This window comes from Podarcis filfolensis (genome assembly GCF_964270895.1).
Source record: "Podarcis filfolensis genome assembly, chromosome: 4".
NCBI classification, from domain to species: Eukaryota; Metazoa; Chordata; class Lepidosauria; order Squamata; family Lacertidae; genus Podarcis; species Podarcis filfolensis.
Genome location: NC_139607.1, coordinates 95,341,964 through 95,361,996, shown reverse-complemented (window position 1 = coordinate 95,361,996; position 20,033 = coordinate 95,341,964). Strand labels below are relative to the sequence as shown.

Here is a 20,033-nt window from a genome sequence, read left to right as displayed (position 1 = left end):
GTGAAGTCAAAGCGCTGTTTTAGCAGCACCAAAGTGACCTCCCTGGGTCGCAAGCCTGGGCAGTGTGTCTAGAGGTCCTGGACTGTTCAGATGAGACTTGCCTCTCGGTGCCCCGGAATGTAACCCCTGCGTAAGTGGGGAGTTGCCTATACAACATGCAGTACTAAATTGCCCAGTGGGCCCCTTGGAGTTGCATCACCCTTGTACACTCTGTTCTAAATTGTAGCTCCTAAATCGTAGCTTCACTGTCTCAGTCTGTCCAGAACTGTAAAAGGCAAATGATGGTTAAGTCCAGTCAAAGGTGACTATGCGGTTGCAGCGCTCATCTTGCTTTCAGGCCGAGGGAGCCAGAGTTTGTCCGCAGACAGTTTTCTGGGTCATGTGGCCAGCAGGACTAAACCGCTTCTAGCACGACGGGACACCGTGATGGAAACCAGAGTGCGCGGAAACGCCGTTTACCCTCCCGCCACAGCAGTATCTAGTTTATCTGCCTGCACTGGCGTGCTTTTGAACTGCTAGGTTGGCAGGAGCTGGGACTGAGCAATGGGAGCTCACCACATGGAGGGGATTCGAACCGCCAGCCTTCTGATCGGCAAGCCCAAGAGGCTCAGTGGTTTAGACCACGGAGCCACTCGCGTCCAGAACTGTATTCTTGCAACCGTAGCGTTTGAAGGTGCCATCTGTCAGACTGTAGTCAGTGTTGACAAACAGTATTAGAAGATTTTGGGTTAAGAGGTTGTGATGAGAAATGGTTTGCCCCACCCCCACCCCCAGTTGTTGGTGGGGAAAGCTGGGTTTAGGAGGGCAACTGTGTTTGGCCAAGGTCCCCTTGCAGCTGTGGCATTTAGCTTCCATGGTAGAGAATTGCAGAAACTTAAAAGTTACTTAAACAACTGCATGTCTTTGATCCTGCTGCTACAGCGATTGCATGCACTCTAGAGACCGTGTTGGACTGAATGTGAGCAGCTTTTTATCAGACAGTCCTGAGCTACATGGAAGATCTAATCTGAGTGAGCGTCACCCAGAGAGATTGCTTTAGTGACATTACGTCCACCTCATTGGGCTGCAAATGGGCTGTGAGACGTGCTTTTGTCAGACAAGCCTTTTTCCACGGTCTCTTTCACAGCCACCGGAGGTGGAATGAACTGCCCTGTAACCCACACAAATGTCAAATTGAACATGCGGTTACAAAAAGCAGTGCTTGTCTCCGCTGACGCAAGGAAGCCTCATTGTACACGGAAAGGTACACCAAAAAAGCTACCGACACCTTTGACGCTGGTTCCTCTGTCAGGCAAGCCCATGTTTTCCTCGAGTGTGCAGCTTTGACGAAGGTCACCTTTTAAACTTTTAAACCAACACCAGCTGATGACATGGCTCCTCAAATCAGTACACACTGTGGAAACTTCACACTGGACTTCAAGCGTCTGGCATTGTGTGCCTCCCCATTCTTCCTCCAGACTCTGGGTCCTTGGTTTCCAAATGAGATGCAAAAGCTGCTCTCATCAGAAAAGGGATTTGGGGAGCCATGTCATCAGCTGGTGTTGGTCCACTGTGCTTCATTAAGTCCAGGGCCAACGCAGCCGTCTACCAGGAGATTTTGGAGCACTTCTTGCTTCCTTCTGCAGACGAGCTTTATGGGGATGCTGACTTCAATTTTCAGCAGGACTTTGGCACCTGCCCACACTGCCATAAGTACAAAAACCTGGTTCAGTGCCCATGGGATTACTGTGCTTGATTGGCCAGCAAACTCGCCTGACCTGAACCCCATAGAAAATCTATGGGGCATTACCAAGAGAAAGATGAGAGACATGAGACCGAGCAATGCAGAAGAGCTGAAGGCTGCTATTGAAGCTTCATGGTCTTCCATAACACCTCAGCAGTGCCACAAGCTGATAGCATCCATGCCACACCGCATTGAGGAAGTAATTGATGCAAAAGGGGCCCAAACCAAGGACTGAGTACATATGCATGCTTCTACTTCTCAGAGGTCCAATATTGCTCTATTTGCAGTCCTTATTTTGCTGATTTCATTTAATATTCTAATTTCATTTAATATTCTAATTTTCTGAGATTGTTAATTTGGGGTTTTCATCAGCTGTATGCCATGATCATCACAATTAGAAAAGGCTTGACATCTCTCGCTTTGCATGTCATGAGTCTACCTCATATATTAGTTTCACCTTTTAAGTTGAATTACTGAAATAAATAAACTTTCCCACGAAGTTTCACCTGTTTTCTGAGTTTCACCTGTATATTCTGCAAGAAAATGGAAAGCACTGTTTCAGCAAGCTGCCAGGCCAAGAAAATGTTGAGTTAGTATCTCCAGATATTCCTAGAAAGCAGACACCCAGGAAACTGGTCTGGCAGGTATATAAACTGAGCTGCTTAGAGGCCCAGGTTGTGACTCTGTCCTGTGTTTTTTTCTCCCTCCACAGGGGTTTGCGGGCGAGGCTACCTCCGCTTGTGAGTGTCATGACGCAGTTTCACGCCTGGTGGCACATTCTTACAGGCCTCGGCTCCTACCTTCATATCTTGTTCAGGTGTGACGGCCTCCCCTTCTCGTGGGCTCTGGGTGGGGAAACTCCTGACCCATGTGCTGCCAACTTCATCGCTGTAAACCATTCCCCTTCCTTCCAGAAAAGCATGACTGCTTTCTTGGTAAAAAGTTCTGTTAATAAGATTAGGATCTGCGTCCAGGGCTGTATGCATTGAAAAGGAGCAGCAGTGGGTGACAGGCGGCAAGGGGGTTGGCAGGGAGGAACGGCAGCAACTGGAACAGCACCGGCCCTGTCATTAGGTAGAGTGGGGCAGCCTCCTCAGGCAGCTGACATGGGACTCTTCTGAAAGTGCAACAGAATAAATAGCAATTTATTCTTATTTTATTTTTCACTGTCATGAAGGGGGAGAGAAGGCACTTGTGGGTAGGGTAGGGCTGGGCAATATCTGGTTTTCAACTTCTTGATATATCACCAGCCAAACATCACAATATACTGATATATCACAATGTCTGCAATAAGGATGGAGCTGTGTAGAGGCATGGGACGCGGGTGGCGCTGTGGGTTAAACCACAGAGCCCTAGGGCTTGCCGATCAGAAGGTCGGTGGTTCGAATCCCCGCGACGGGGTGAGCTCCCTTTGCTCGGTCCCTGCTCCTGCCAACCTAGCAGTTCGAAAGCACGTCAGGTGCAAGTAGATAAATAGGTACCGCTCTGGCGGGAAGGTTAACACCGTTTCCGTGCGCTGCTCTGGTTTGCCAGAAGTGGCTTAGTCATGCTGGCCACATGACCCGGAAGCTGTACGCCGGGTCCCTTGGCCAGTAAAGCGAGATGAGCGCCGCAACCCCAGGGTCAGTCACGACTGGGCCTAATGGTCAGGGTTTCCTTTACCTTTATGTAGAGGCATTCGCTGGCTTAATGGTTTTTCCTGCATTGTGATTTTTGCTTAGCACACATGCACACACATCATGATTTGTGATACATTGCCAGGTCAAAAAATGAAACTGATGACGCGCTATGGACTTCAAACCGGTTTTGGACGATATATTGCCCAGCCCTACTTGTGGGGTTAACTCATCCAGGTGCCACAATAATTTGACTATGCAGCTGGACTCGTGGGGGCAGAGGAGACAATTGCCTTGGGAGGCAAAATGCCTGTCATTGGCTCTGGCTATAGCTTTGCCCACTCGCCCTCTCCACCTTATCTCTGAATACCAGCTGCTGGGAATTGCAAGCTGGGAGAAGGTATTTGCACCCTGCATATTGGCTTCTCATAGACATGTGGTTGGCCAACCAGAAGAGCAGCGTGGTAGACAGGGTGGGCCTTTGGCCTGATCTAGCAGAGCCAGGTTCCTCTTATGATCCCCACCTCAGTTTTGTTGCACAAGAGTCCCAGCTTCAGCAGCAATAATAATAAATTTTATTTATACCCTGCCCTCCCCAGCCAAGACCGGGCTCAGGGCGGCTAACACCAAATATAAAAACAATTGATTGAAATATAGCTTAAAAAACAAGATTAAAATACAACATGAAAACATTAAAATTCAGCCTCATTTCAGCGGAAACTCAAATCAAAAACTTTTGGGGGGATAAAAACGTCAAGTCTTCACCAAGGCCAACTATCCAGACTGGTCCTACGTGGGCCAGAAAAAAAGCCAGGGAAGTCCCCAAAAAGGAGTTCCAACACAGAAGGAGAAAGGAAAATAGAAAGAAAGAGGGGGAGGTAATCAAATTGATTCCGAGCCAAAGGCCAGGCGGAACAACTGTCTTACAGGCCCTGCAGAAAGAAATCAGATCCCGCAGGGCCCTGGTCTCATGAGACAGAGCATTCCACCAGGCCGGGGCCAGTGTTGAGAAGGCCCTGGCTCCAGTTGAGGCTAATCTGACTTCCTTAGGGCCCGGGACCTCTAGGGTGTTGCTATTTATGGACCTTAAGGTCCTCCGCAGGACATACTGGGAGAGGCGGTCCCGTAGGTACGAGGGTCCTGGGCCGTGAAGGGCTTTAAAGGTCAAAAGCAGCACCTTAAATCAGAAGCTCCGCTCAGCGATGGGCTTCCCTGTCCCATCAGATGCTGGCCCAGTTGACCTCTATGGTTCCCTGCCAGGTTCTCTCACAGTCCCAGGTACTCAAAACAGGAAGCTGGCTGCTTTTGCCTTTGTAGAGTTGGAAGGTTACCCCGAGGGTCATCTAGTCCAACCCCCTGGAATGCAGGAATCTTTTGCCCAGCGTGGGGCTCAAACTCCCAACCCTGAGATTTAAGAGTCTTGTGCTCTGCCAACTGAGCTGTTCATTTGAGTTGGGGCCGTGTTCTGTCGTCTCACCTAAGCGGATGTACCCAATCGCTTGTTTTAATCTTCATTTCCTTCTCTCCACTCACCTCTCCTCTTTAGCTTATATTCAAGGACACTTTACCTGAAGTACAGGCCAAAGGTCAAGGTAAGGAATTCTACAGTAATTTACGGCTTGTGCAGGTGACGGGGCTTGTTAGGACAGAAGCATATAAGATTGGTAGTGATGGATTATTTTTTTTCCTTTTTTGATTTGCTTTTCACTGTAGGGAAAAACAAAAGATACGGCATACATAAAATCTGCAGTGTCAATTTAACATTGAGAAAGAAGAGAAAAGGGCACACGCATCCTGAGCTATATTATTCAAAAACATAATGAACCACTGTCATTCCGCCCCCACCAATAAATTTTATTGAGTTTTAAAACCTGCTTGAGTCCTTTTGTAGTGAGTTAATTTTGTCACCAGCACAATGGTCCACGTCTGGAAGGACCTCTTGAGAAACGAAGGGATCCATAAGCATTTTCCAGTTAGCCTGCAGCTGTAAGGAGATTTATTGCATCTTCTAAATGCGATTCATCGACCAGGCGATCGAGGTAGCGCCAGCAAAACCACTTCGGGGTCTGGAGGCGTTTTAAGCGATCGTAGCTGAAGCAGTTCTGCAGGAATTTTGGATTAATGGACGCAACCAAATTGCATAGAAGGAAGGTGCAGGTGTTGAGGCACAATTGATCTTGCAGCCTGGCAGGTTGCGACGGTGTGCTTTCCTTGAAGTAAGATTCTGTGAGATTGTGATGTTCCTCTTTTGGGCTCAGAGGCAGCATTCAGGACAAAAATGTTCTTTTTAATTGCTCCAGCAAGGCAATTAAGTTTCCCCTTCTCTGCATGTGTAGACAAGGACCCATAGCTCAGTGGTGGGGCACATGCTTGACGTACAGAAGGTTGTCATACCTCTCTTGTTAGCAGGATCAGGAAAAGAGTCCTCTCTCTCTCCCTCTTTTTCTCTGAACCTGGAAATTTTTTGATAGCCCTGGAATTCTTTTGCCAGCCACTGGACTACCCAAACTGTGGTCTGTGGACCACAGGCTTCGTTCAGGCAGACCAAAACGAGTCAGTAAAGAATGCATACAGTTGGAGTTCCGTGGAATTCAGATTGTCATACAGTAGAATACAATATAGGAGATAAAATAATCAATAAAAAATATAGCGTGCAACAACAGGTGCAAAATAATAATAATTAAATGATCTGCCAAGACCAGCAATTTTCCAGTGGTCCATAGAGGGGGATTTTCAGAACAACCAGGGTAAACAATACCGGGCTGGATGGATAAATGATCTGTTTTAAGGCTGCCTCCTTTGTCCCCGCAGCATTTCCTACGTCCTTGGGTTTTTGATACGGCACTCATTTTTTTCCTCTGAGTAAACGAAGCAAAGTTTTCATTGACAAATCAATAAGAACAATAGTTTCAAAACCTTTGGATCCGTTTAAAAACATGTATCCCTCGTTGATTTGAACTGCTTTTAAAATTCACCTTAACGTCTTGCAAATCCTTCGTGGCAGCTGGCTGTTTTGCAGAGAGTACCCTCCCTGCTCCCCCTTCACAAGGGGCCCTGCCTCTTCCACAGTGTTAGATGCGTGTGTCAGCATAGAACAAGGAGCAATCTTTGACTTCAGAACGATTCGTTTTCTTAGTAAGCGTAACTAATCAATGCACAATCACTTGAATAGCATCTCTGTTTTTGCATGTGTGCATTTATCCCAAACTCTAAACCAGATGTAGGCTCTCTAGATGTGGGACTCCCAGCTCCCTTGGTTCTGTTCGCCGGAGCCATTAGCGACGGGAGTCCAAGAGCATCTCAAATTTACCATGGTGCAAGTGATTCTGAGGTCTCTCAGAAGCTGCTGCTTGCATTTCAGTGCCTCCACTGGGTAGCAGCACATTGGCTTCCCTTGAAACAAAAGTTCCAGTTTCAGAGATTTAATTTGGTTGGAACCTCGATGGGGGGGAGAGAATGTTAAACACCAACCCCTACACTGCTCTTGCTTCCTATTTACATAAAAAAACAAAACCCAAGCATGTTGCTTGCATTCATACGATTAACTTGACGCCTTGCTTGCCTTTTTTATTTATTTATTGATACAGCAAGAAAGAAAGAAAGAAAAAACACAAATACCAAATTACACACAGGAATAACCATAGACACATAATTTTCTTAACAAGCAATAAAACATAAATTGGTCTTAACGCTAAAGACCCAACCTCCCGTCTATTCCATATTTTGATTTCATATTACTTATTGCCAATACACACTTGTATCATAATTAAACTTTTTCTTAATATATCTAATTTCTTACATCTACCTTGCAACTATTACTGAAGTTCCTCAAATGCTGCAACAGAATTTAAACTACTATGTTTCAAATATTCTTTGAAAACCTCCCATTTTGAGACAAATTCCTGTTTTGATTTATCCTTTATTTTTTCCGATAGACCGTCTAATTTGGCATATTCTGTCAGCTTTTGGATCCAAACTTGTATACAAGATTGGATGCCTCGCTTGTCTTGAGGTTTTCTCTTGGGGCCTAAGGAGCAAGCCTCTTTAAAAAATCCATCAGAACATGGCTGTTTTGAACATTGTTCTGAAACATTGTTCTGAAGCACCAGAACGTTGTGTCCCACAACCGTAATGAAACAGCTTGCACCCTTTTTCGTGTGTGGAGGCAACAAGGGCACACTCCGGGCGATAATATTGCCAAGTCTCAGTGGGGTGGTTGTCGCTTTCTCCCGTCCCTGTTGCTGGGACATGCCTAATTGTCTTGAAAATCTTCCACTTCAAATGCAGCACTGAACTCACACGTTAGGCAGGCATCCAAGCGGGAACCTACTTTAAAATAGGTTTGCCCAGTGCCGCAGTTGGAAAAGCTTCCATGAGACAGCCCAGCTGCTAAGAACTTGCTTCACTTTCGCAGAGCGCTCAGTGCTTTCTAGGGCAAACGGAGGAAGGAGGAGCTAAGCTTTGGAAGTCCTTGCCATGTCATTTGCTTGGACAGACGGAGGGGTCAAGGGGAGCGGGGCAGCGTCTCCAGCATGCAGCACTACAGCATTTTAAAGCTTCGTGTCACTGGGTGGAGATAAAGGATTGTCTTGCTTTCTCGCTTTGCTGTTTTGTTTAGGCTGTTAAGGAATTTTCTGTTTAGTGATTTAACCAGTTTTGCATTTAGATGGGCGATGACTGTTGTCGCTGTTTCCTTGTATCACCCTTGTTGTTGTAACCCACTTTGGCCTTGTGAAATGCGTAAAAATGAAAATATAATAAAGTAAATGTCATTTTTGAAGGTGCCTTTTGATCGAATAACTGCACTACTTTTCATGTATATATTAATTTTCTTAACAAGATTTGTATAGCAGGTACTCTTAAAGAAAGCATAAGACGGTATAAAACGCTGAGTGAACGTAGGAATTAAAAACAGACTTTAAAAGCGGCAGACAGAGAAGCATAGAGTTGGAAGGGACCCAACAGTCATCTAGTCCAACCCCCTGCAGTGCAGGAATAACGTCATCAAAATGCAGAGAAAATCAACAGTGTGAAAAGCAGACGTACAGATTAAGATTACGTGTCTGGGTATGGTTGCCTAAACGAAACCGTTCTTTGTAGGCATCGAAAGCAGTGCCATGGAGGTGCCTGCATTAATATTAAAAACCCAGGAGCCCATGCACCCCCAGCTGGCAAATGGGGCCACGGGGTGCCCCCCTCCGCAGTCCCTGGGGCAGTTGGAGCAGAGCATTCAGTTTCTGGCGGGGAGGCAAACTTCCTTCAGCAACTGCACTCCTCCTCCGGCTGAAGGCTGGGGCCAGGCCAGTCTCCCCTCTTGCCTTAACAAAGGTGCCTTTGTTCTGATGATGTGAGGTCCCTAAATGGCTTTCTCCCAGTGCCACAGTGCTAGGGGTTCAGGATCCCGGGATTGCAGCAATGAGAACGCTTCTTGTGCTCTTGCGCCTATCTCCAGGCCATGTGAATTGCCTCTTCTAACGTGAAGGTTAACGTCGTCTTTTCCAAGCCGGCTAAAATTCCTGGTTGCTTGTGCACTGAGTCCAGGAGACGCCACGGCTCAGTGGGAAAGCATCTGCCTTGTGCGTATACATTCAGAAGGTCCCAGGTTCAGTCTTGTGGGCATCTCTAGGTAGGCTTGGGAGAGACTTCCTGCCTGGTACCCTGGAGAGCTGCTGTTAGTGTTGACTATACTGAGCTAAATGGACCAAGGGTTCGACTCAGTATCAGAGTATCAGACATGTACAGTATGACAGCTCTTCATCTTTTTTTGCCTATTAAACCAATAAACGTTTCTCAGAAGAGAGAGTCACCCAGATGCTCTTGTGTATAAACACTGCATAAACTGGAATTACTATTTACCAATCATGTTCATTCCCCTGGCTCCTGTGTCTTTAACAGCAGCTTGGTCCGTGGACATTAGCAAGTGGCAATCTGCTTGCTTGCATGCTATGAAAACCCACTGGCCTCTACAGATCAAGCTGCTTTTAAATGGACAGGAGAAAAATAGAAGGTTTTGTCTGATCAGTTGGCAATCTCCAGGGAGGTATGTCTGTTGTGTTTCTATGTTTCGGCCCAGCAGTCTTAAGAACCCCTTTTCTCCCTTCCTTTCAATAGTTTCTCTTTGGGATTTGGCCTGTTCTCTTAGTAGAATCGACCAATAAGCAAGAATCTGCAAAGAAGCAATGACGAGGACATTTGACCAACGCTGAAGAGACAACTTACCCCAGATGCATCAGGAGAGTCTACAATAAACCACTTGGACTGGCGTGTTGAACGTTCTTGCAAAGGAATATCCCCCTTCCCTTCCCTCTGGAGCTGCAGAGAATCTGTAGAAACAAGAGCCAGCCTATCTACAGAAGCCACGATTAGAGGTTTTTCTGTGCTTGAGGTATCAAAACGAGGGCGTGGGATTTCTGTGTACAATACTTTTGGAGCTGCTGGGCTGGCAGATTGTGCTGCTCACAGAAAGCAAGCGTGTTTTCTGTTCTTGATGGTGGGTTACAGAGGTTTTCGTTTGGCTGGCCAGAATTTTCATTTGTGGGTGAAAACCTAACGTGTCTGAGCATCATTGAAGCCAGTCAGGAACGGACAGACCATCTATTTGATCTTTATAGGGGTCTCTGTGTTCTCGGGCGCACTCTGTATGTCTGCTGCTACAGCCTAACAGTCCGGGGCTTTACCCTGGCTTTCCAAAAACTGGTTTCTTTAGCAATTTGCACACAATAAGGGGAGCTGGGGTAGGGGGTGTTATTCTCTTAACTGAGTGAAATGTCCTGTTTCTTTTACAGACAGTGGGAATTTAATTTGATAAGGGGAGTATCTTTCCACGTACAGAAGGTTTGTGAAATTTGCTGTCAAGTCAGTGATACTCGCACCATAAACAGAAGTCCAGTTGTCCACCCCAGTGGTTACTTGCAGAACCAATAAAACAGTATTAGCTAGAGAGGTGTGGCCCAGGATCCCTTGTGGAACAGTAGAGGATGCTGGGACACATTTCTCTGATCACTGTGCAGCTGCAAAATGTTTTGAACCAGAGTAGGAGAACCACCCCTTCGAAAACCACTCCCTCTCCATGGGATAATTGTAGGCCAAAGGAACAAACCTGCCTTAGCTCTCGCCCTCTGACCAATTGGAGATGTGAACTGTGAAGCTGGACTTTCATTGCAGTCCTAAATAGTTGTCTGGAGGTAACCAATCGCCGCTTCTCGTTCCCAAACAAATTTAATTCATACCTGCCTGCCTTCCGGAGTACAGAATCCATGCACAACTGTTCAGATGCACACGTGTCCTCTTTTGAGTCTCTTATCTCTCAGCCTAACCTACCTCACGGGGTTGTTTTGAGAATGTTGGGTATGCCACCCTGATCTCCTTGGAGGACGGACAGAATAAAAATGTAATAAGAAAGATAGGATTGTGCCTTCCTAAAACGAAGAAAAGAAAAGTGTCAATTGGCCATCTGCCCTTTTCTTGACTATTGTTTCAGAGGTTGTTAAAAAAAGACGTATACCTAATTCTACAGTTAGGCTACCTGAAAGCTGATGGGGGTGTGCATGTGTTTTGCCAATTTGGTAGACATCCCTGAATGTTGAGCAGGATTTTTGCCTTGGGTGCTTCTTACACTGTGAGGAGCTAAGAATTGGGCTGTTCGGCTTCTGCCAGATTCTGCCAGATGGTGAAGGAAATGTGGTTTTGTTGCATTGCTTTTGTTCTCCGCATGCTTTGAGCTCCTGTGTGCTTTGGCTAAAGTCAGCAGCCTCTCTTGAGCTAACGAGGCAACTCAGTTTGTTTAAGAAGCTCCTGAATGGCACTGGTACCCGAAACCTCCACATCCCTTAAGCAAAAAGGCACAGGCTATTCCTAACCAGGATGCCCAGAACAAACACTCATGCTATTTTTTTGCTCTGCTTTTGCTTCTCTTCGTTTGGAATATTTGCTGCCTTCCTGAGTTTTCCAGTCGCTTAAAAGGGGAAGAATCGCAAAAGTGCATTTTTCCACCCACACCTTGTGCTCATGCAATAAGAGTTCCCACGCGGTTGAGATTAGGGGTCACTGCTTCTTAGATTGGACTTCCCATGCATAAGTCGTTCATTGCTATGTCCCCCTCAACCCTGCAAGCTGGCTGACAGGCAGACGCTACAACCACCTGTCAAACACCTGATGCCATTATGACATCAGATGATTGACAGGTCCATGGCCCCAGCTGACTGACAGCGTTGGCCTGTGGGGGAAGGGCCAAAAAGCTTGCCCACCCCTGCTCTGCTGAAAAGGACTGCATTCACAAGATCATTTTCCCTGCGTGAAGTCTGAGGAACGGCATTGCTTTGTGTTTGAAATTTGGCAGGCGCACTTTACACCTGGCTATTGGGACGCGGGTGGCGCTGTGGGTTAAGCCAACCTAGCAGTTCAAAAGCATGTCAAAGTACAAGTAGATAAATAGGTACCCCTTCGCCGGGAAGGTAAACGGCGTTTCCGTGCGCTGCTCTGGTTTGCCAGAAGCAGCTTAGTCATGCTGGCCACATGACCCGGAAGCTGTACGCCGGCTCCCTCGGACAGTAAAGCGAGATGAGCGCCGCAACCCCAGAGTCGGCCACGACTGGACCTAATGGTCAGGGGTCCCTTTACCTTTATCGGCCTCTAGTGACCAAGTTCAGATGCCCGCGTGCCAGGATAGTGCCTAACGTCTCCCCCATCTGGAGGCGCGTGCCTGGGGGTCCTTGGATCTGTTTTCACACACTAGCAACACACCCTGTAGAATCCTACCTGCTATTTTATATCTGCAGAATCAGAACAAATTTCAGGAAACAAAAAGTCGCATTGAAAAATATGAATTATTTTTTTTGAGCTGCCTGGTCCCCCAAATGGCATCTAGGCATTCCGTTTTGGCGACTGGTTTAAGCAGCCATTTGGCACCTAGCTTACGCACCCGAGTTTCCAACACTGCTCATGGTTGACTTCCCTTTGGTTTTCTTTTGGCTCTTATGTGAATTGGCCAGCCTGCGTATCGTGTTTGGTATCTCATCCCTGTATTTGGTTACAGATCAGTGATGTGCAATGTGGCCTCGCGAGGCTCAAGTCTCCAGGCTGCCGGTGCATTTGCCTCTCTCGAGCCCAAACCCCATCGGCCCAAAGACCCCTCTCCCACCCTGTCCCAGCACATTGTTTGTAGGGGCATAGGAACCTGCCTTGTGCTGAGCCTAGTTTGCGGGATCCCTATCTAGTTCAGTATTGTCTACACTGACTGGTAGCTGCTTTCCAGGATTCAGGCAAGATCTTTTTTCCCAGTCCTACCTGGAGATGCTAGGGATTGAACCCTTTTGCATTTGTCCTCTACAAATCCACCCAATTGACCATGCTACTCCCACCCCAAAAAGCACATGTTGCAAACACTGCCTATGCCAGGCATGGGCAAACTCGGCCCTCCAGATGTTTTGGGACTACAACTCCCATCATCCCTAGCTAACAGAACCAGTGGTCAGGGATGATGGGAATTGTAGTCCCAAATCATCTGGAGGGCCGAGTTTGCCCATGCCTGGCCTATGCTGTTTCCCCGCATTTCTAGGTATCTTGGAAATCACAAATAGTAGTAATAATTATAGCCAAGGTCATGAAGGCTTGCAGCTTACTTTAGGAGTACCAATTCTGCACCAAATAGTGGGTGAATGAAGAAAGTGAAGAGTCTGCCAAGTCGCATTTTTCTGCCGTGCGGCTGCCCACCCCAGCCTCCTCTTGCTTTTCCATATGGGATGGGAAGACCCAAGGGGCTGTTGTGCCTGTCCATCCGGACTTCTTCGTCCTGCGGTTTCCCTCTCAACCTTACTCGTGTTTGGCATGTTTCTGAGAGCGAGGCGAAATTGCGGGCTCCTGATTCGGAGCTCTTTTGTAGTAGCGTGATAAGCGATTACGCGGTAAACAATAAGAAAACCCAGCGTGTCTCTCGCTCTTTGCTGTGCAGAGAAGCAAGGCTGGTTCAGCTGCTGCTGCTGCACTGAGAGCGCCCAATGTTTTGCCCACGCAGGGAGGGCAAAGCCCAGCACAGAGGGAGAGGCTCATGGGTGCCATTCAGAGCTCTCTGCAGAGAAATTCCATAACTTGCCTACCGCCCACCACAACGTGCCGTAGCTGTTAACGCTTTTAATAGCAGAGTGAGGCATTCCAGGCGCTGTTTCCGTGGAGATGCCCTGGAGCGGGCAGGTGCCGTGGGCAAACTTGCAGCATCAAGAAATAAAAACACCCAGAGCTATTGCATGGCCCTGCCTCCTTCCCAGACAACCTTCGTTCTGCCCCATCTCCCCACTGGGATGTGATTGGAGTGACTGGATTCAGCTGCTCCCAATTTTATTTTATTTTTTTAAAAGCCCATCAAATAAATATTCCTGGTTTTATGGGAGTCGCTGTTGGGGCCAATCCTCTTTCAGGAGATGTGCTCAGAGCCCACCAGAGTGGCTGGGGGCAAATAAATAAAATAAAACTTTATTCGCATTAGCCCAATGGCCATAGCAACAGTAAAACATTACAGTATACGCAGAAAAGGAAATTTGATATAAAAGCACAATTTAAAGTCCTGAATCAGCAGTCAGTTAGTGGCCCTTATTCTGATTTTTTTCCATACAAAGGGTGGCAAACATATACCATCAGCCCTAGAAGTCTTCCAAACGAACCCCCTAGCACAGCTACTGTACGGGGCTCCGATTTGGACTGGTAACCACCTTAGCACTGTGGAAGCTGTTCAATCAAAGTTCCTAAGGCAGATTTTTTTCTGTACTGTCATGCGTCCCGAACGCATCGTTGAGACTGGAGGCAAGTCTCCCTTCAGTAGAAGTACGGACTTGGCAAAGAACTTTTAACTTCTGGCTGGGGGCAAATGCCTCTTAACGTAAGCCTTTCGGGGGTGTAAAATTTGCAGGGGCCGCAGCAGAGCTCTGCTAGCTAAGGAAAGGGGCCTGTTTAAAGTGAGACGTCTTAGCACACCTGTTTGCATCTCCTGTAGCAAAATCTGGGCATCTTCTTCACTTTATGTAGTCAAAAAGAGCAATGCTTGGCCCAAATGTATTCTAAAAAGCGCCGCCGGAAGAAAAGAATGTAATATTTTCAGATCGGGGGTAGCCAACATGGAGCATGGACGTTTGACTCCTAACACAGCCGCAACGGTCGGGGATCTGTGTCTACGTGGGCTCCACGTTGGCTACCCCTGCTAAAGACTGTGTGCCTCTGAAATCCCTTCTTGGCTTTACTGAACCTGTGCAATACTGAAAGTTGTGTGTGAATGCTTGGGAGCTTGTCTCTTATCAGGGGGAAACCCAGGCTGCCTTCTCCCAGAAGGAAGATAAATGGCATGGATAAAATAAAAGTGGAATTATGTGTGGTGTCCCTAGAAAATCCGCCCCTCCTGCTCTTTGTGTGTTGAAACTCTGCTTTTTTGGGGTGGGGAGTTAAAGCCTTATTCTGAGTCTTGTTGATGCTCTTCCCTGCCACACACTGTTTGCTGCAACAAGAAAGAGACGCACAACATTAGGAAGCCTGTAAACGCCGTGTGCACTTTGCCCCTGAGATGCTGCCAGCTAAAACGTGGAGCCCGGAATTTAAAGGTTGCATTTACTATGATTGTTTCTCCCCAACCAGAGGGCTGGTTCTTTTAAAAAGAAATCAGCTACCTGTGACCTGCAGCCAGGAGTTGATGAGCTGCAATCTCCACCCCAACTGGAATGTATCTTAAGACTATATCCAATATGGAGCCAAAGGCTTGGGCTGGACCCATAATGGGGGAAAACAACTCACATCCACAAGGAGCAAGGTCTTTGCCCCTAACTCGGCCATCCCCAAACTTGGCCCTCCAGCTGTTTTGGAACTTCTTTCAGTGCCACAAACCGTTGAAATAGTTTTGCGTGGAGGAAAGTGGGACGGTGAACGTTGCCCGTTTATTTGCCAACCTGGATTAGCTGCCCAGTCTAGTCATTAAAAAGAAATCAAGAGGAACATCCCCCTTATCTCAAGACTTGTTTGTGGTGTAATGTTTGATTTGGCAATGACAGTAGATGTTGCTGCAGGGATATTTTTTGGGTGACCCCCTGTTTCCAAAGACCAGGCGTTGCGTCACAATATCTGACGGCATCCCTGTGAGGCGCACAGATTGTAATCTGCTCTTTTTTAAAAAAAAATAATTGCCTTTTCTCCGTCATAATGACAATGTGGATCACCTGACGGATTGAGGAAGGAACATGGGATACCGCCATATACTGAATCTGAGCGTCTGATCTGATGAGCGGCTGAACATACAGCTAAGCAATTGAAGATTGGGACAATGTTGGTACTTGAATACCCAACAGTATTAAATAAAAGCCCTCCTTAACTTCTGAGAAGTTTGCACAACTGTGTGTGCTCCTTAGCTAAACGTCTTCCCATTCTGCCCGGGGGAGAACCAGGAATGCAGCCGGCCCATCTTCACAAACCGGGCTGTTTCGGCTGCAATTTATTCTGGCAACGGCGGTTAACATATTTGCCAGTGACTCTTCTTAGCGGAAGCTGAAAGTGGGGTGGTGGAAGGGAGCAGCGGGAGGCAGCTTGGGTTCAAAGGGTGCCATGGATGTTCACAGCGAGGCGGTGTTGGTGCACATATCAGACGCGCATGAAATGCAGAAACCTTCCGCAAATGATCTTTAGGTGAGGTAGCAAACCTGCTTCTGCTCTGTACCACTTCAGGCTTCTGTGGGGAGAATTAATTTAACTGCGGAGAACCATTTCAGCTATGCAACCTTCTCACTTGAAGGCTGAGGGGGTTCAGTGCAGGCTCACCTAAACTGCCTTCTCTCCCAATTTTGCTGAGCAAACCCCTGGTTCCTGAGCTTTTGCCAGTTTTTGCTTCCTCTGCTCAACTTTCCTTTCCACACCTCCGACTCTGCTCCTTGGGATCTCTGCCTGTTTATCTGTCCCACTGCGCCAGGAGTGGGGATCTTTGTGTTTAGGGAGCCGGTCCTCTGTACCTGGTTCCCTGAATTTTCCCCAGGCCGTACAGTCATACCTCGGGTTACAGACACTTCAGGTTGCGTTTTTTCGGGTTGCGGACCGCCAAAACCCGGAAGTACCGGGACCGGTTACTTCCGGGGTTCGGCAGTCGCGCATGCACAGAAGTGCTAAATCACGCTTTGCGCATGCGCAGACGCGCCAAATCGCAACCTGCGCAGGCGCGATGCTGCGGGTTGCAGACGTGCATCCCGCACGGATCATGTTCGCAACCCGAGCATCCACTGTAGTCTTAATCCTGCCCTCTCTGCCCCACCCTTGGGTGCTTTTGCCTGGCTGAAATATGTCCTTGAATTCTTGAGACGGATGCCTCTTGCGCTCCTTGCCGAAGAGAGAGTTGGGTGAGCCATGTGTAGAAACTAGCCTGCTTGTACAGTGCTCTGTCCACTTTGGACCCCAGAAGGTCTGGAAAGGAATGTGATTCTCAGAATGGAAAACGCTCCCCCCCCCTACCTCTGTATTACGCTTTCTGTATTTATTGCTGCTTATCCCTCTGTGCCATTAACGCTTTCCCATGTGCCACGTTAAAGAACCAGCATCCAGATTTCCCAGGACGTGGTGAGGGGGGCGGTCCATTTTTTTCTGGTTTTACTCCTTTACCCAGAAGCCCCCTCTCAGTTTCCGGCGCTGCTGCTGCAGCAGCGGATCTTGCCTGTCAGATTGGCATCTCTTTAGAGTATTCCTCAGACCTCCCTGTTTCCGAAACGCTCTAAAACGAGTCTTGCTTCCTCCTTATCGTGTCAAATGAATGTTTGATTATTGGGCACACTTTTTAATGCACTGATTTTAAGATGTCGCTTATTATTATTGTTTAAAATGGAAATGGAACCGGGCTGTCGAAAGGGATGTGGTGGATATCTTATGTCAAGTGACCAAACTTGGTTTTTTCAACCTTTTTTGTTGTTTTCGCTGTTGTTCTGGACCTGTGGGATTATTTTGTAAAGAAACGTTTTCCTTTACAGACGAACTTAACTGTGGTTGTATCACGAAACAGCAGAAAACTGTATATAAAAGCCATTGTGATGAATACTCTTCAAGCATTTTGATATACTATATTGAAATCTTTCTATGGGACTCATTTCTCAACAAATAAGCTTATAATATATAATGCTATTTTGCAATAAAAGTGGCTTTTTCACATTTAAATGACGTATTTAATCAATTTACCCTTTCAGCATTAATTATGACTTTCTAGCTAATAATTATTAAAGGATTTTTGATTTAATTAAGGACTCCGTTGTTCGTTCTTTCCCCCCTCACTCGTTTTTCTGAGGCGTGTCTTCATGAGTTTTAAGGTTCCTTTTCTTGCACCTGTTGAGCAAATTCTGGGTAAGTAAAAGTAGAGGTCTATATACAAATACACACAAAATCTAATGTTTGTGATGCCCATAGAGGTCTTAAGAAAATTTATTAAATAAAAATTAAGTTGAACCTTTATAGCAGAAAAGACAGGAATATACAAAAATCCAGGAAAGGAAACTCTAAATATAAAACATTGATAAAGTAAAGGTAAAGGGGCCCCTGACCATTAGGTCCAGTCGTGACCGAGTCTGGGGTTGCGGCGCTCATCTCGCTTTACTGGCCGAGGGAGCCGGTGTACAGCTTCTGGGTCATGTGGCCAGCATGACTAAGCCGCTTCTGGCGAACCAGAGCAGTGCACAGAAACGCTGTTTACCTTCCCGCCGGAGTTTACCTTCCCGCACTTTGACGTGCTTTCAAACTGCTAGGTTGGCAGGAGCAGGGACCAAGCAAGGGGAGCTCACCCCGTCGCGGGGATTCAAACCGCCGACCTTCTGATCGGCAAGTCCTAGGCTCTGTGGTTTAACCCACAGCGCCACCCCACGTCCCAGCAAAACATTGATACATCAACATAAATCAATAAACTCTACATCCATCAAAATAATACATCCACAACATGTGAGGAACTATGCAATAAACTGGATAAAAATAAAACCTCTGTATGGTGCATGAAATGTGCCTATGTTTAGTCCTATTCCTTAGATAGCTAAAATGTCTGCTTAGTATGTTCTTAACATCCATCGATCCAATTTTCTAGATTGCTTAAAAACCAAACACGTTTCAGCTTCTCTGCCTTCTTCAGTGGCCTATTTTGTTATGCAGTGTCTTAAAAAATAATAATCAAAATGTATGTATAATGAAAAAACCAATTGACTAATGCTCTCCAGCTGCTTAAACTCAATTTGCCTACCAAATCACATCCAAATAGCTCCTTGGCTTGTGTCAAAGTTAAAAGCCAACATCTCCACTTGGCATAAGTTTGCAAAAAATTGTCAGTCACCTGTTCTATGTAGTTTCTGTGTGTATATGTCAGGCGCAGGCAAACCTGGCCCTCTAGATGTTTTGGGACTACAACTCCCATCATCCCTAGCTAACAGGACCAGTGGTCAGGGATGATGGGAATTGTAGTCTCAGAGCTTCTGGAGGGCTGAGTTTGCCTGTGCCAGGTGTATGTTGCCAACATGGGCAGTTGAGCAGACAGCTCTGTTTCCCTTTTATACTGTTATAGATTGCGGAGGGGGGGGGAGGACTTCCCTAAACTCTAGAAATTAATAAATGCTAGGATTTTGATTAACTGAGATATGGGTTAAAGTACAAGCTACAGAGCTGCGCCAGACAGAGAATTCCTGGGCTGGCTTATGCCAACCAGCCTGGCTGGCTTGGTGAAGAGCATAGCTGTCAACCGTCCCTTATTTGGCGGGAAAGCCCCTTATCCCAGCGCTGTGTCCCGCTGCTGTCCCTTATTGATGATGTCCCTTAAATTTCCCAGGTCTCAAAGGAAGCAGCTCCTCTCCCTCCCACCCTGCCGGCCAGGGAGAAGGGAGGCTCCAACTGTGTTGCTTGGCTGCGTTGCTCACCCAATAAGGAGTCTATAAGAACGACTGAGGGGTGGAGCTTGCATGCCTTGTGCCGATCAAATCAGCCACATTGCCTGGGGACTCGCCTTTGCTCAGCGCTTCCCAGCGGAGAGGTGACAGTGGTTTTCCTTGCTGCATCCCCTTTGCCGGGTTGCTGCGCTGTGGGAACCACCGCTTGAGGCTTCGTTTGGCTGCTGGCTGGGCTTTCTGCCTTTGGCTTGGAGGGGCTCAAAAGTTGAACATACCTGTGCTCTGAAAATCCTTATTTTGGCTGCTGATCCCTTATTTTCAAGGCTGCTGGTCCCTTATTTTCAAATCTGTAAGTTGACAGCTATGGTGAAGAGCAAATCTCTTGGCATGACAAAAAGTGTTGATGGGCCATCAGGGAATAATCTTTTGGCCTGGGGAATGAGATCTTACCAAGGCGGTGAGGGTGTGTGTGTTTGAGGTGACGGGAGCAAGGGTTGCTAGGAAAAAGAAGCAGGCAAAAGAGTGGAGATCCATCTTGGGCAGGCTGGCTGAAAGCTGCCTGCACTTCTGCGGGGTGCAAGCCCCTCTCAAAATGACCATGCCGTAAGATCTGAACTCCCACTATGCAGACTGAAGGTGGGGGCGGAAGGTGAATGAACCATCTTTCTTAAAGTCACGACAGTCTCCGCCATTCCTTTAGTGCTCCGAAGGAGCAGGATGCTGTCAGTGCGGGATTTACGTATAAGCTAAACAAGCTATAGCTTAGGGCCCCACTCTCTAGGGGGCCCCAAAAAAATTAAAGGGGAAAAAACTGGGTGTACATTTCCAAAATAT

The 20,033-nt window shown here is 47.1% G+C and overlaps 1 protein-coding gene and 1 long non-coding RNA gene across 3 annotated transcripts in view; one reads left to right on the top strand and one right to left on the bottom strand.

The window, feature by feature from the left end:
• Nucleotides 1–17,578, top strand: part of ACER3 (alkaline ceramidase 3) — a 54,433-nt gene extending 36,855 nt beyond the window's left edge. The window contains exons 9-11 of one of the 2 annotated variants that reach the window (XM_083610139.1): nt 2,436–2,540; nt 4,886–4,931; nt 9,451–17,578. In XM_083610139.1, the coding sequence (XP_083466265.1) occupies nt 2,436–2,540; nt 4,886–4,931; nt 9,451–9,522 (223 nt within the window). In that variant the 3' untranslated portion in view covers nt 9,523–17,578. Of the gene's footprint in view, nt 1–2,435; nt 2,541–4,885; nt 4,932–5,052; nt 5,214–9,450 lie in introns of those variants that run through there. The other variant, XM_083610140.1, reaches the window with a different exon arrangement.
• The window catches only part of LOC310761002, a 45,674-nt gene continuing 35,343 nt past the window's right edge, over nt 9,703–20,033 (bottom strand). Inside the window, exon 2 of the long non-coding RNA XR_014547170.1 lies at nt 9,703–11,690. This is a non-coding gene — a long non-coding RNA (uncharacterized lncRNA). The remainder of the gene's footprint in view (nt 11,691–20,033) is intronic.